Here is a 13,888-nt window from a genome sequence, read left to right on the forward strand (position 1 = left end):
TCACCCTCCCTCCCTCCCTCCCTCCCTCCCCCCCTCCACCTGTCCCCTCTATCCTTCCTTCCCCTCCCCCCCCTCCTCCCTCCTCCCTCCACCTGTCCCCTCTATCCTTCCTTCCCCTCCCCCCCTCCTCCCTCCTCCCTCCACCTGTCCCCTCTATCCTTCCTTCCCCTCCCCCCCTCCTCCCTCCTCCCTCCACCTGTCCCCTCTATCCTTCCTTCCCCTCCCCCCCTCCTCCCTCCTCCCTCCACCTGTCTTCCTTCACCCCCCCCCTCCCCTCCTCCCTCCTCCCTGAGAAATTCCTGTGCACCTGTGCGTCTCTCCCCGCTGCCGTGCACCTGTTCCCACCTGTTGAGTTTTGAGAGGATTACTCAACTGTTGCAATAACTGCCCGGGGCGTGGCACCGCTCACTCTGATCCAGCAGGCGCTGCGTCGCTCAGCGCTGCTGCATGTAAACAAACGCCGCCCCGCAGCCATCTGGCGCTGTCAGACGGGTACGGAGAGCCCGCGGCGGCCCAGGGAGGAGCCATCGGGGGGGTGGGGATACCAGCGCCAGGGCACGTTTAGCGACACGCTCGGGAGCTGCTCTCGCTCTCTGCGGGACTCTTCTGTGCGTTCAGACGGAGCGTGTCGTCACCGTGCGTTGAGAGTGAACGTGCAAAGACGGAACCGTTTGGTCATGAGTGAGGCTGAGCACCGGGTCCTGCATGGAGCGTGTTTTGCGTGGATTTACTTATTTCTTGAATTTATTCATTTAGTCGATGAGGACAATGCTCGTTGATTGACAAACAAGCTCGCTGTAAATAAGCCGATGCTAATTCCCATCTGTTGTCCCTAGCACAGATCTCAAAAGGCAACCGAAAATATAGAGATACAAAGACAAAGATAATCCTCGTCGGGACATGAGTCATGACCCAGACCTGTGCAGAGCTGCCTGCGGTTATGCTCTCCCGTCCGGTCACTGTGCACACGAGGGAGAAGTACATCGTCTCCCTACCCCGTATGTAACTGTAAATGAACATATGTAAATGAACTGGCGAGCCAATCCTGAAAGGGGGATTGATTTCGCTCCATAAAAAATTTATTGGAAATTGGAGTATCCATGGGGAAAAAGACAAAATCATTCAGAAATGTACTTACAGAAGGTGGTCGGTGTATCGCAACCAAACTAAAAAAGAGCCATCTTATTTCGCCGGGTGCATTCATTTATTCTCGCGTCTGGCTGTTATTGTAAACAATACGCCCTCTTCCCTGCTCGACCAATCGGAGATCGCTCGCCGCGTTCCTCTGCGGAGAAGGGCGAAGCGTTGCTAAGCTCTGGGAGGAGGACTGCTCCTCTGAGTGTGTGCAGGTCGTCCACCGGCCGTAGGGCCGTGCACGGTCACACCGAGGTCTTTGCATACATGCAGGACTATTTGTCCCGTCAGTGGGGTTCAGCCTTGATAAACTGGTCTTGTGTGTGTGTGTGTGTGTGTGTGTGTGTGTCCCCGTCCAGGGTGAGAGAGGCAGCCATGACCAGCCTGATGGAGGTGACCCTCTTAGTGGTCGCCACGGCCCCAGAGCTCCTCTCCGCGGACCTGTGAGTACACACCACGGACACACACTACATGTCCCCGCAGCATTACGACCAGGGTAAGGGGTGGGGGTTGTGTTACGACCAGGGTAAGGGTGGGGGTTGTGTTACGATGAGGGTAAGGGTGGGGGGGTTGTGATAATGTTTGACCAATCAGAGTGTTGACAATCGCGTAGATTAGGGTAACTCTAGTAGTGAAAGTCGTTTCGAAGTATAACTTCGAAGAATTTAGTTTTGGAAAGGCTACATCTAAGACACACGCGTATATGAAACGAAGATAATGTTTTGTAAACCTTCCAGTTAACGTTTGCCTCCGCATGTTCCCATCTTCTGTGCAGCTGACATCATGTTAATGTTTAGTGCTGGCAGGCTCGACTTTCAACTAACTAACTGCTAACGCCTTTAACACTTTAACACTCTGCCTTTTGAACAACCCACTGGAAACATGCTCCTACATGATTTCATTATGTGATTGTGTGTGTGTGTGTGTGTGTGTGTGTGTGTGTGTGTCTGTGTGTGTGTGTGTGTGTATGTGTGTGTGTGTGTGCGTGTGCGTGTGTGTCACACAGGGTGGAGCGCATGATGTGCTGCGTGGCCCAGCAGGCAGCGGAGAAGATTGACCGCTACAGGGCCCACGCGGGCATGGTGTTCCTGCGCCTCCTCCACTGCTCCAGCCCTGCAGTACCGCACATCCACCACCGAGAGGAGCTGCTGAGCATCTTCCCCCCGTGAGTCGCTCTTGTCACAGTGGATGCTTGCAGTCGTTTTGACATCGGTGTCACCGCAGGTTAGACGCACAGGTTGTCACATGAATCCCGGTTATGTGTTTTGAATGCAATGAAGTGCCCTGGGGCGGGCGTGTCTCGGGGTGCTGTGAATGTTTGACTCGCAGCCAAAGAGTTCTGGGTTCGAGCCCCGAGGGCTGTGACATGTCTGCAAAATGACTTGTTTGTGAATAAATGTAGGTGTGATAGCTCACGTTATCTCATTTCTACAGTCTTGACGTTCACCAATTCAACAAAATCCGCCCCCCAAAAATCAGTTTATTGGATCATTTGCATTCAAATCTAATAAAGCTACGACCTCTACCCCTGAGGTATTCAGTGTCTAACGACAACTTGTCCACACTGGCAGGCGTGCGTTTAGACTTAATAACCAGATGCCAGCGTTGCCACTCCCTCTCACACGGAGCATGCGACTGGCTCACGCAAAGCTGGCAAGCGGGTTCTGTCACCTTTTGAACAACCCAATCAAACCCTGGAGAATCGTGCACGCATTCATCCAGAGGTCGTTAGTGCTGCGCTCATTCCCTGTCTCATTTGGAAGAAGTGAATATGATACTTTAGTCTGTGCTTACACGTGAACCTCCTAAGATGGCGCAATTTGATTTGATTTGGTTCGCTATCTCGGGATATCGGGCAATATCCCGTGATTGAGATCTCAAACTCGGGATATTGTTTTGCGCGCGTGACGGTCGTCTGGTCACGCTAATAAAAACAAATAAACCGCTAATAAAAACAGTATGTGAGGCCTTAGTGGTGGTGTCTGTACTGATGGTCTCTCTGGTGGTGTCTGTACTGATGGTCTCTCTGGTGGTGTCTGTACTGATGGTCTCTCTGGTGGTGTCTGTACTGATGGTCTCTCTGGTGGTGTCTGTACTGATGGTCTCTCTGGTGGTGTCTGTACTGATGGTCTCTCTGGTGGTGTCTGTACTGATGGTCTCTCTGGTGGTGTCTGTACTGATGGTCTCTCTGGTGGTGTCTGTACTGATGGTGTGTCTCTCCCCCCCAGTGAGACGGGGACCACTCTGAACTGGAACGCCCCGTCCCAGGCCTTCCCCTACGTCACCCAGCTGCTGGGCCTGGAGCACTACCGCTACCACGCGCTGCTGGGCCTCACCGTGTCCGTGGGCGGACTCACAGACTCCACGGTACCAACCGCACGCTGGTTCCGTCTGGGCCCGGTCCACGTTATGGATCTAGTCTGGTTCGCTTTATTGATCTAGTCTGGTCCACTATAGTGGTCTGGTCTGGTCCACGTTATGGATCTAGTCTGGTCCACTTTATTGATCTAGTCTGGTCCACTATAGTGGTCTGGTCTGGTCCTGGTCCACTATAGTGGACTGGTCTGGTGTGGTCTGGACCAGGACCAGACCAGACCACTATAGTGGACCAGGACCTGGTAAAATATATTTCTCTAGTCCGGTCCACTATAGTGGTCTAGTCCGGTCCACTATAGTGGTCTAGTCCGGTCCACTATAGTGGTCTAGTCTGGTCCACTATAATGGTCTAGTCCGGTCCACTATAAGAGTCTAGTCCGGTCCACTATAGTGGTCTAGTCCGGTCCATGATATTGAATAATCAAATTTAGCAGTAATAAATTAGTACTAAGTAATTAGTAGCAATTTAGTAAAGTAATTAAATTCATTAGAACGGTAGTATTAAAGTTAAACAGACTATATTTGTTTTACGTAGTATGTAGAAAACAGTATCAGTATATTGTGATTCTCTATTCCCAATCGTTTGAGGAATATATCGTCTGGTCGTCCTGCACCTCTCCTCCTCTAGAGGGTGCTGTTGCAACACTTTTCCCTCCAGCCTCTTGTTGTGTTTCTGTGTGACTGGGGCCTTCTCCCCAAACAAATGAAAAACAAGAAAGTCTAGAAAGTGGTTCTCAAAGCAACGACACCATTGGCCCAAGGAAATCAAAACCAGAAGAAGCTCTTCTTACGCTTCTTCTTGTAAAAAAAAATATGATCTGGTTTGGCTGGCAGGTGCAAATCTGTATGTGGGACAGAAGGCAATGCGCGTTGCTCAAAGGCCCGAGGCAGATGTCAGTGTGTCGTACATGCGTCGGGGCGCGTCCGCACCCGTCAGCGTCGATGGGTTTCCAACACTTCCAGGTGCCCCAAACAATCCTTTTCTCCCAATCCAGTGCTGTAGCACGACGACACAAACAGAGGAACGACATGCATCAACATCGTCAACATCATCAACATCAGCATCGCTCCCTTTCTCCATCACACACACACACACACACACACACACACACACACACACACACACACACACACACACACACACACATTGAAACACACACACAATCACACATTGAAACACACACACACACACACATTCACACATTGAAACACACACACACACACATGCACACCAACAAACACCAAAACACACACCACGCACCACCCAAACACACATACACACACACACACACCGAAACACACCCACACTAAAACACACGCCTGGGACCGCGCCCCCTCCCCCACCACCTCCCTTAGTTTCAACACACCCAACGGTTTCACCAAAACCAAGATTGTCATTTCATCCCACTTTTTTTTTTTTTCTCCCTTGTTTCTTTCTGTCTCTCCCAAACCTTTTTTATTTTTTCTCTTTAACGTCTGCCGACCTGGCCTCTCTCTCTCTGTCTGTGTCTCTGCCACACCGGTTCTGCTCCCGCTCCGAGGCTGAGGCAGAGCGGGAGCGTGTCGGGGCAGGCGCCAGGCTTCCTGCCCCCTGTGGGACCTGCTTGTTTATGCTGGTCCTCAGGGCTGCCGCTGCTGCCGCTGCCGCTGCTGCTGCTGCTGGGACCGTTCCCTCCGTCTCGGCTGATCACACACATCATTCCCGGGGCCGTTTTTATATTCCTGTTCTGTCCAGCAAGGCGTGCTGTAGCCTCCCGATTCAGACGGCGCGACGCACCATGAGGCCTAGGTGGAGTGTGTCCTGAAACGGCGTTCAATCGGTGTAGTCGATGGCCTCTCTCGTGGTTAGTACCATGTTGTTGTGGTTAGTACCATGTTGTTGTTGTTAAACCTACCTAGTACCTACTTCGGTACTTTGACGACTTTTGTCACTGCCAAATGTTGCACAATGCAAATGCTCCCCAAGTCGCTGTCTCACAAATCACAACATCTGAGACCTGATGGCAGACGCGCTCAAATATGCACATTACTTTTAATGTGTTCCTGGGGGCGGGGATCTGCAGGTCAGCTGTGGTTCATCTGGCCGGCGGGACCACTGCGAACGCGATATGGTCGAGCGTCGACTGGGAGGGACAGACGTATCTCTGTCTGGCTGCGGTCTTTCAAAACAGAAAACAAACTACTACGAGGCAGAAAGTCTCTGGCTTTAGAAGAGGTAACGGGAGCCGTTTGCATAAGCGACGATGCCCAGTTTCCTGGGGTGGTTACTGGGGAAATGTGGGCCACACTTCCGGCCGCCCGCACGCCTCCGCTGTGTTTTTAGCCGATCAGCTGGCAGTGCTGAGCACATCACTGTATATAGTCACGCTGTCGCTGAATACAATTATGGCTTTAAAAAGCTTGTGGACAACGTGTGCCGTTCGAGGACGTACTTACCACCGCACAAAGCTAAATAATTGGTTGAAATCGGACTGAATGAATGACAGACGGTGATTGTTTACATCGATCTCATAGTAACCAGTAGTGAAGCCCACAATTCGCGCAAAGCATCACAGGGCAATGGAAACTTGTGGATAGTTTTTTTTCCAACTTCTGGATCTGTGATAACTGCTTCAGAGGCTACTACGCCGCAGAGTAGAGTAGAGTTGTACAGTTTGTACAAATACCTGGCTCGTGTTTGGACCACAAAACTGCAAACTGGCACCAAATGCGTCCCAATTGTTCATCAGTGATATATTTTTGACCAACTCGCTTGAATCGATACCATACATCTGCATGACCTCCTCGCGTTGAGTCTCGCCACGTCGGTTTTGGGCAGCTCTCAGAGACATCTGGACGACGGCAGAGACCAGAGAAGGGTTATGTCGCAGGGCAACAGCTAACTTCGATTAAAACGTCTTCATTTTATGAGGACCGCATAATCAAGGAAGAATGCATAAAGGATTTTCCGGCAAATTCCTTCAGCCATCACCTCGGCTCCGTGCTGTCAGAGGAACGCTGGAACGCTTCGACGGCTGAAAGCAATATTCCTCAACAGCTTCGTGACCACGGTTTGCCAAAGAGCGGGCTGCATGAAGAGGGCGTTTAACTCTCTGCACGCAACACGCCGGCAAAGCCCAAAGCAATGGATAAGTTACCTCCATGTCGAGCGATCTGAGGGATCACCGTCACATTTACACTTAGGGTATTTAGCAGACGCGTGTGTCCCGCGCTGGTATCTGCAAGGTTGCTGGTTCGATCCCCGGCTCCTCCTAGCGGAGTGTCGTGGCGTCCCTGAGCGAGACGCCCTCACCCTGACTGCTCCTGACCAGCTGGCTGTCGCCCTGCACTGTTGAGTCCACCGTGCATGAAGGGTTAGTGAAGTTCAGGCAATGTTGTAAGGTGCTTTGCATAAAAGCGCTTTAGGGGTGAAGGTCAGGGTTAGAGGTGAGGGTTAGGGGGTTAGAGGTGAGGGTTAGGGGGTGAGGGTTAGGGTTAGGGGGTGAGGGTCAGGGTTAGGGTTAGAGGTGAGGGTTAGGGGGTGAGGGTTAGGGTTAGTGGTGAGGGTTAGGGGGTGAGGGTTAGGGGGTGAGGGTTAGGGGTGAGGGTTAGGGGGTTAGGGGTGAGGGTGAGGGTTAGGGTTAGTGTGAGGGTTAGGGTTAGGGGTTAGGGGTGAGGGGTAGGGTTAGGCCCGCGGCCCGTCTCCCCCGGTGGGCCTCGGGAGTGAAGGAGCCCATCTGAAGAGAGGAGCCTCCAGGCTATCAGCAGAGGATTGGTGCGCCGTTGGTTATTTCTCACATTCGTACTTTGTTTACGGCTCTAATGAAGACAGAATACGGCCCGGGCCCTTCTGTTCACTGGCTCTGGGGCGCATATCCACAGAGCGACGAGGACGGCACAGCGAGTGGACACCTGCCAACGACAGCCCTAAGCCTATTCCCTCTGTGCCGTTTTCTGGCACTTTGTTGGCTCTGCTTTGCCATCGCTGCTCTCCAACACCATCTCCCCCCCCCCCTCCCTTCTCTCCCATCCCTGCCTCACCCCCCCGCCCCCCTCCCCCTGTTCTTTTCCCCGCTGCTGCTGGTCCCTCGGAGGCGGTGAGGGCTGATATGTTTGGACAGGGCCGTGTTGGGGGAAACCAGGCCAACACAGCATCCATCTCTCTGGAATTGACTGTTCTCACACGTATCCATATAATATACACATGCTTGCTCACATTCACTCACACACACACACACACACACACACACACACACACACACACACACACAGGACGCGCACGCACACACACACACACTTGGGTTGACTTCCTTTGTCCTGATTTGAACTGCAGTTGCTATCGCCATCTTTAATCAACGGTCTGAATCGAGGAAGAGTGGGAAAAGAGTGAAGCCCACAAAGACAGGACCGCCAAAGACAGAACCGGCGGTTGTTTTCCTTCTCCGTGAAGTGACAGGTTGATTTCATTAGGTTTCTGGCAAAACATATCTTCATGCTCATCATCATATAATGTAACTCAGAGTTGTTTCCAGGGTTCATTGGTTTGTGCCATAGTAAGAAAAGAAAATAAAGAAATGACTGTTATTTATTATAGTTCAGCGATCGTTGCATGTCTTTGAAACACGGTGTGGCGTGAGGCCCAGAACACTCTGTTTTTAGGCCCTCCCTCTGTCTGTATATTACACGAACGGTACACTCGTCGGTCAATACGGCTACTGTATCGTTTACTGCGACGTTCCCGTTGTGTTCGCTGCTGTGTTGTTCTAGGATGTGTGCACAGAAAAACATGTGACGTGACCGCTACGTCACGTGACGTAGCGGTCACGCTGACGAAGCGGTCACGTGACGTAGTGGTCACTCTGACATAGCGGTCACGCTGATGCAGCGGTAGCGCTGACGTAGCGGTCACGTGACGTGGCAGCGATGCTGAGCGGCGTGGGCTCTCTGTTCCCCTCCTCAGGTGCGCTTCTCGTCCCAGTCGCTGTTCCAGCACCTGAAGGGGATCCAGCAGGACGCCGCGGCCCTGGGCCGCTTCGGAGACACTCTGCTGAGGATCTTCAAAGACAACCTGCGCCATGACCGGTATGCACAGACACACACACACGCATGCACGCACACAAGCAGTGTGTAGCAGTGTATGTATGTGTGTAGCAGTGTGTGTAGTGTATGTATGTGTGTAGTGTATGTAGCAGTGTATCTATGTGTGTGTAGTGTATGTAGCACTGTGTGTAGTGTATGTATGTGTGTGTAGCAGTGTGTGTAGTGTATGTAGCAGTGTGTGTAGTATGTATGTGTGTACCCTGAACCTGGCCTCCCCTGGTGCCTGTTTGTAGTGTGTGTAGTGTGTACCCTGAACCTGGCCTCCCCTGGTGCCAGTGTGTGTAGTGTGTGTAGTGTATGTAGTGTGTACCCTAACCTGGCCTCCCCTGGTGCCAGTGTGTTGATGTGCCGGCCTCTCTCCGCAGGGTGTCCATTCCTCTGCTGAAGATGCTCGATATGATGCTCTCCAACAACTGCTTTGAAGTCTTCGCCGCGCAAGAAGAGTAAGCGTCGCAGAGGGACCGCTTTACACGCCGTCGTAATTCAGCCCCGCACCGCGTCGCGTCTGTGTGGAGGAAGTACGGACTTAAGGAAACGCTCTCGGTTTACTTTCTTCTTCTTCTCCTCCTCCTCTGCAGTCACCCGTTCTGCGTGGACCTGCTGGCGCTCTGCAAAGACGAGATCAAGCGGTCCATGAACATGCAGAAGCTTCGCTCCTGCATCGCCGTGTGAGTCCAGACCTCACCAATCGATCCGATCAATCTGTCTGAGTGCACATTTGGGAGCGTGCACGTGAGCGTGCACGTGAGGGAAAGGTGTGTTAAGATAAGATAAGATAGTCCTTTATTAATCCCCCTTAGGAGAAATTCACCAGTGACCAGCAGTGCAGTGGGAAAAGAGAGTGGGAAGCAAGAGTATATATACAAATAAATTTACCAATTGTAATAAAATATAATAAAAAAAACTATTAGAATAAGATAAACATACTATATACATGTAACTGTCCGTTTGTAGGTGACTTGTGCATTAAAAAATAAATATGACTAAGTATTAATGTACCAATGTGCAGTTCCTGAGGTAATGAAATAAATAACAAGGTTTAAACAACAGTCAGTCCTGAGGTGTGGGGTTTAGTCCGTAAGCTAGTCTAGGTTGATGTGTTGACTGTGCCCGCGGTGGCCCTGTGCCCGGCTCCAGGTTCTGTGGGCTGATCCAGTTCCAGGGCGAGGTGAGGAAGCTGGTTCTGTCGCAGCTGCTGCTGCTGCTGGGTCACGCCCTGTTTGCGGTGAGTCGGCCATTTTTGGATCAGATCAATTGGACGTGATTGATTCGAGATTTATTTGTTTTTTTATTTGTCACTCATTCTCATACAGGATGTTTGTGTGAAATACTCTATACTGTATTTCTGTGCTTCAAAAAAAAGAAATAAAATACACTGGAATAAAAAAAAAATTGTTTAACAGAAATTTTGACTAAATTATAAATGAAATAAATGAAAACTGGATAAGCAGGGAGATGTACAAATTGTATTGTGCAATAAGGCCACGGTTAATGTGTCAAAGTGCAGGGGATTGTATCATTTTATCACTAATTGATTTTGGAGAAATCGGACAGACATTTCTTGTTCAGCTGGTGGCAATTGGTTAAATGATGAGCTTATGGAGAGAATGGCAGAAAGAGACATTTGACTGGTCTGTTTTTAGAATTCGGTGAGCGTACTGGTGTTGGGCCAATCGAGGTGAACGTTGTTTTTCCATTGAAACTCTGCATCTCCATTCCACCACCATTCACCTCCATCCGTAGGTGAGGAAGACCACGGCGGGCCAGATGTACGAGATGCTGCTGACGTACGACGACGTGGTGGACGCGGAGGTTCTGGACGAGGCCATGACTCTGTTGAGCGACACCAACTGGTCAGTGGTGGGCGCGGGCGTGGGCGCTGCGATCACGCCGTTCCTCTGTCTGTGTGTCGGCGTGTTTCTGTGTCCGTCTCTCACGTTGCGTTGCTGGATGTGCGTTCCAGGGAGAGTGACATCGCCACCGTCCGGACGTTCAGGAATCAGCTGTCAGACTTGCTGGGGGTGCCCAGGCCTCGGCTAGCTGCTAAGGTAACCGCCACGCCTCCGTCCGTCGACAGATCTCATTGACTGTGCGTGGGGGGGGGGGGGGGCGCTCTCGAAATGCATTGTGGGTCCTGTCCGTTCCGTTGCCGTTGCGTCAAAAAGTCGAGGAATGTTCAACTTTTCAGGCAGCGACGGATCCGTCGGCCAATCGGATTACGCAAATACACCGTCCAATGAAATGGCCTTTGTAATACAAGCCGGGAAAACGCAAAAGCATCCATCCGTCGACGGACAGGGGTAGTGTGAAGGCGGCGTTAGCGACAGCCTGCCCTCAGACGTACCCCACAGGGTGACGGGCACACACGAGGATCTGGGCTCTGAACGAGCTCCACGCCGCCTGCTGTGAAATGGAATCATTTGAGGTCGACGCGTGTGTTCGGCATTCGGGTCACTGTTGCCAGTTTCTTCCAATTTCCGTGTTTTATTCAGTTTTTCCTCTTGATTAACTTGGAACCCTCTCTCCCTGTGACAGAGCCCCGCCCAGTAGTCCGGAGGAACCCGGCCATTCCCTGGACCCCGTCCGCATGTAGAGGAACAACGTTAGGGGCGGTCGAGGAGGGCAGAACGCCCATCCATGCTCCGCTGTCCAGAACCACGTTCCAGCAGGTCAATTCACTGTTAGAGTGCACACAAAAATATGATTGTTGTGAAAAATAAATAGATGAAAACACCAAGGCGTTTTTGTGTTTTTTTTATTCATGAAAGGAACTCCACTCCCTTATGGTGGTGAACTCGGATGGAACCAGCATTCAAACTGGGCAGTGAGCAGTCGAAGCAGACTCTTATAGGGGTCAACCCATATGGATTTTTTTAGGGCCGATACAGATTCTTTTTCGTCTATATTTTGACCTGATGCTGCTTTTGCTCCCTGAATTTACATCATAAAAATGACACAATGATGATAACAAATGTTTCAAGTCTCAATTTAAAAAAGGACAATTTAATGAACTGTCTGTAAATCATGCCGGGGAAAAAAATATAGAAAATCGGCGAACGAAGTAATAAAAACGCAAATATCGGTTGGCCGATATTTGCGTTTTTTTACACAACACAACTATCAGCGCTGCCTCCATCCCCTCCGTGTTTCCATGTTCAAAGGCCTGGGACCCCCTCGGTCTCTGGCGGTCCCAGGCCAGCGAGCAGAGCGGGACAGGACAGGGCGGCGGTGGTGTCACCGTCAGACTGGGCCTTCTCATTAGTCTCCCAATAGGAGCCACATTGTTTCTGCTCGCTGGTCCCACGGTAACAAAGATGCAGTTGTTTTCTGATTGGACGCCTGGGCCGCGCCGGGGCCGGGGCTCGTTAACCATTCGCCGGGCCCCGCAGCCCTCCGCCGGCCCCCGGAATCCAGACCATATTGCATTACATCAACTGTAATGCAATTAATGAGTGTATAAGTTTATTACTTTTACCATTGAGCAGCAGGGAGTTCTGGACTTTCACATGGTTTTTAAAATGCGCCCACGCTTTGAAACGGAAGGAAGTCTGACCATGTCTTTGAGGGCTGTGCACACTCAATGAATACGGCTTTTCATTTTTTCAGGTGCTTATTTTTCTTTAAGATGGTACGACCATGTCCTGTGTCAGCTCAGTGGGCAGACTGTAGTCCAGAAGTCGTCCTGTTTTTGGAAACGGTGAATAATGTTTAATTGTCGTTATTCTTGAGGCCAAAGCACAGCGGCGCGTCGGGACGGACACTAAACAGTGTTTCAGAATCGACTCAATCCAGAATCGACTCGAGTCCTAAATGAAACAAGACTAAATCACTGCTCCACTGCCTTTGTGCGGTTTGGTTTTGCTCCGTTAAAACGATATGATTCCATTTCATTCTCCTCCACTCAGTCTGTAACCAACGACACCAACACACACCACAGGCCCGGGCTGCTCCCGGAGATGTAGGACAGAGTCCTTATCAGCAAAACACAACATCTGAATTCATTAAATGCTCATAAAATGTCTTCCATTTCATAAATCCCCTGATTATTATTATTATTATTATCAGCAGGGTTTACATCATCGCCCCACTGTGGACGGGCCCAGCCCAGTGGATAGACGGTCCCAGCCCAGTGGATAGTCGGTCCCAGCCCAGTGGATAGACGGGCCCAGCCCAGTGGATAGTCGGTCCCAGCCCAGTGGATAGTCGGTCCCAGCCCAGTGGATAGACGGTTCCAGGCCAGTGGATATACGGTCCCAGCCCAGTGGTTAGACGGTCCCAGCCCAGTGGTTAGACGGTTCCAGGCCAGTGGATAGTCGGTCCCAGCCCAGTGGATAGACGGGCCCAGCCCAGTGGATAGTCGGTCCCAGCCCAGTGGATAGTCGGTCCCAGCCCAGTGGATAGACGGTCCCAGCCCAGTGGTTAGACGGTCCCAGCCCAGTGGATAGACGGGCCCAGCCCAGTGGATAGACGGTTCCAGGCCAGTGGATATACGGTCCCAGCCCAGTGGTTAGACGGTCCCAGCCCAGTGGTTAGACGGTCCCAGCCCAGTGGATAGACGGGCCCAGCCCAGTGGATAGACGGTCCCAGCCCAGTGGATAGACGGGCCCAGCCCAGTGGATAGACGGTTCCAGGCCAGTGGATATACGGTCCCAGCCCAGTGGTTAGACGGTCCTAGCTCAGTAGATAGATGGATGCCTTTGCTATCAATGGTCCATATTGTCTCTCTAGCGGAGACACCCATGGCTCCAGCTCAGCCAACCCAGTGTTCTGCCGGGCGCACACCCACCCTCAGTCAGCCCCCCCCCCCCCCCCTGTCGTTTTTATCTCGGGTCGCTCAATATCGTGCCGCCGCCGCCGCCCCATAATTCGACTTTAATTAATTCCCCAGCTAGATGGGAATTCCGGTGTTTGGCCATTGAAAGAAATGGTGTGTGTGTGTGTGTGTCACTCTTTCTCCCTCTCTCTCTCTCTTTCTATGTCTCTCGTTCTTTCTCCATCCATGTCTCTCTGTTTCGCTCTCTCTCCGTCGCTCTCTCTCTCTCTCCCCCTGTCTCTCTCTCTCTCTCTCTCTCTCTCTCTCTCTCTCTCTCTCTCTCTCTCTCTCTCTCTCTCTCTCTCTCTCTCTCCGTCTCTCTCTCTCTCTCTCTCTCCCCGTCTCTCTCTCTCTCTGTCTCTCTCTCTCTCAGGAGGATTGATGGTGGAGCGAGGAGCAGCTCTGCTACAGTGCTCAGAGGAAGAGAGGAATGCTAATAATTCTAAAAGGCTTACAGTTGGTCGCCAGTAGCCATGGCGATCGCTC

The 13,888-nt window shown here is 51.5% G+C and overlaps 1 protein-coding gene across 1 annotated transcript; it reads left to right on the top strand.

Moving 5' to 3' along the window:
- Positions 1-1,202: 1,202 nt before the first annotated feature.
- On the top strand, positions 1,203-11,315 carry LOC311376224 (tubulin-specific chaperone D-like). The gene is made up of 10 exons (XM_084491087.1): positions 1,203-1,577; positions 2,141-2,299; positions 3,363-3,501; positions 8,450-8,571; positions 8,955-9,032; positions 9,168-9,257; positions 9,727-9,814; positions 10,333-10,442; positions 10,553-10,637; positions 11,125-11,315. Exons 1-10 carry the CDS (start codon positions 1,402-1,404, stop codon positions 11,137-11,139), a joined length of 1,062 nt encoding a protein of 353 aa, XP_084347213.1. The 5' UTR covers positions 1,203-1,401; the 3' UTR covers positions 11,140-11,315.
- Positions 11,316-13,888: the final 2,573 nt, after the last annotated feature.

The sequence above is a fragment of the Micromesistius poutassou genome (assembly GCF_964030765.1).
Source record: "Micromesistius poutassou genome assembly, contig: SCAFFOLD_4531, whole genome shotgun sequence".
NCBI classification, from domain to species: Eukaryota; Metazoa; Chordata; class Actinopteri; order Gadiformes; family Gadidae; genus Micromesistius; species Micromesistius poutassou.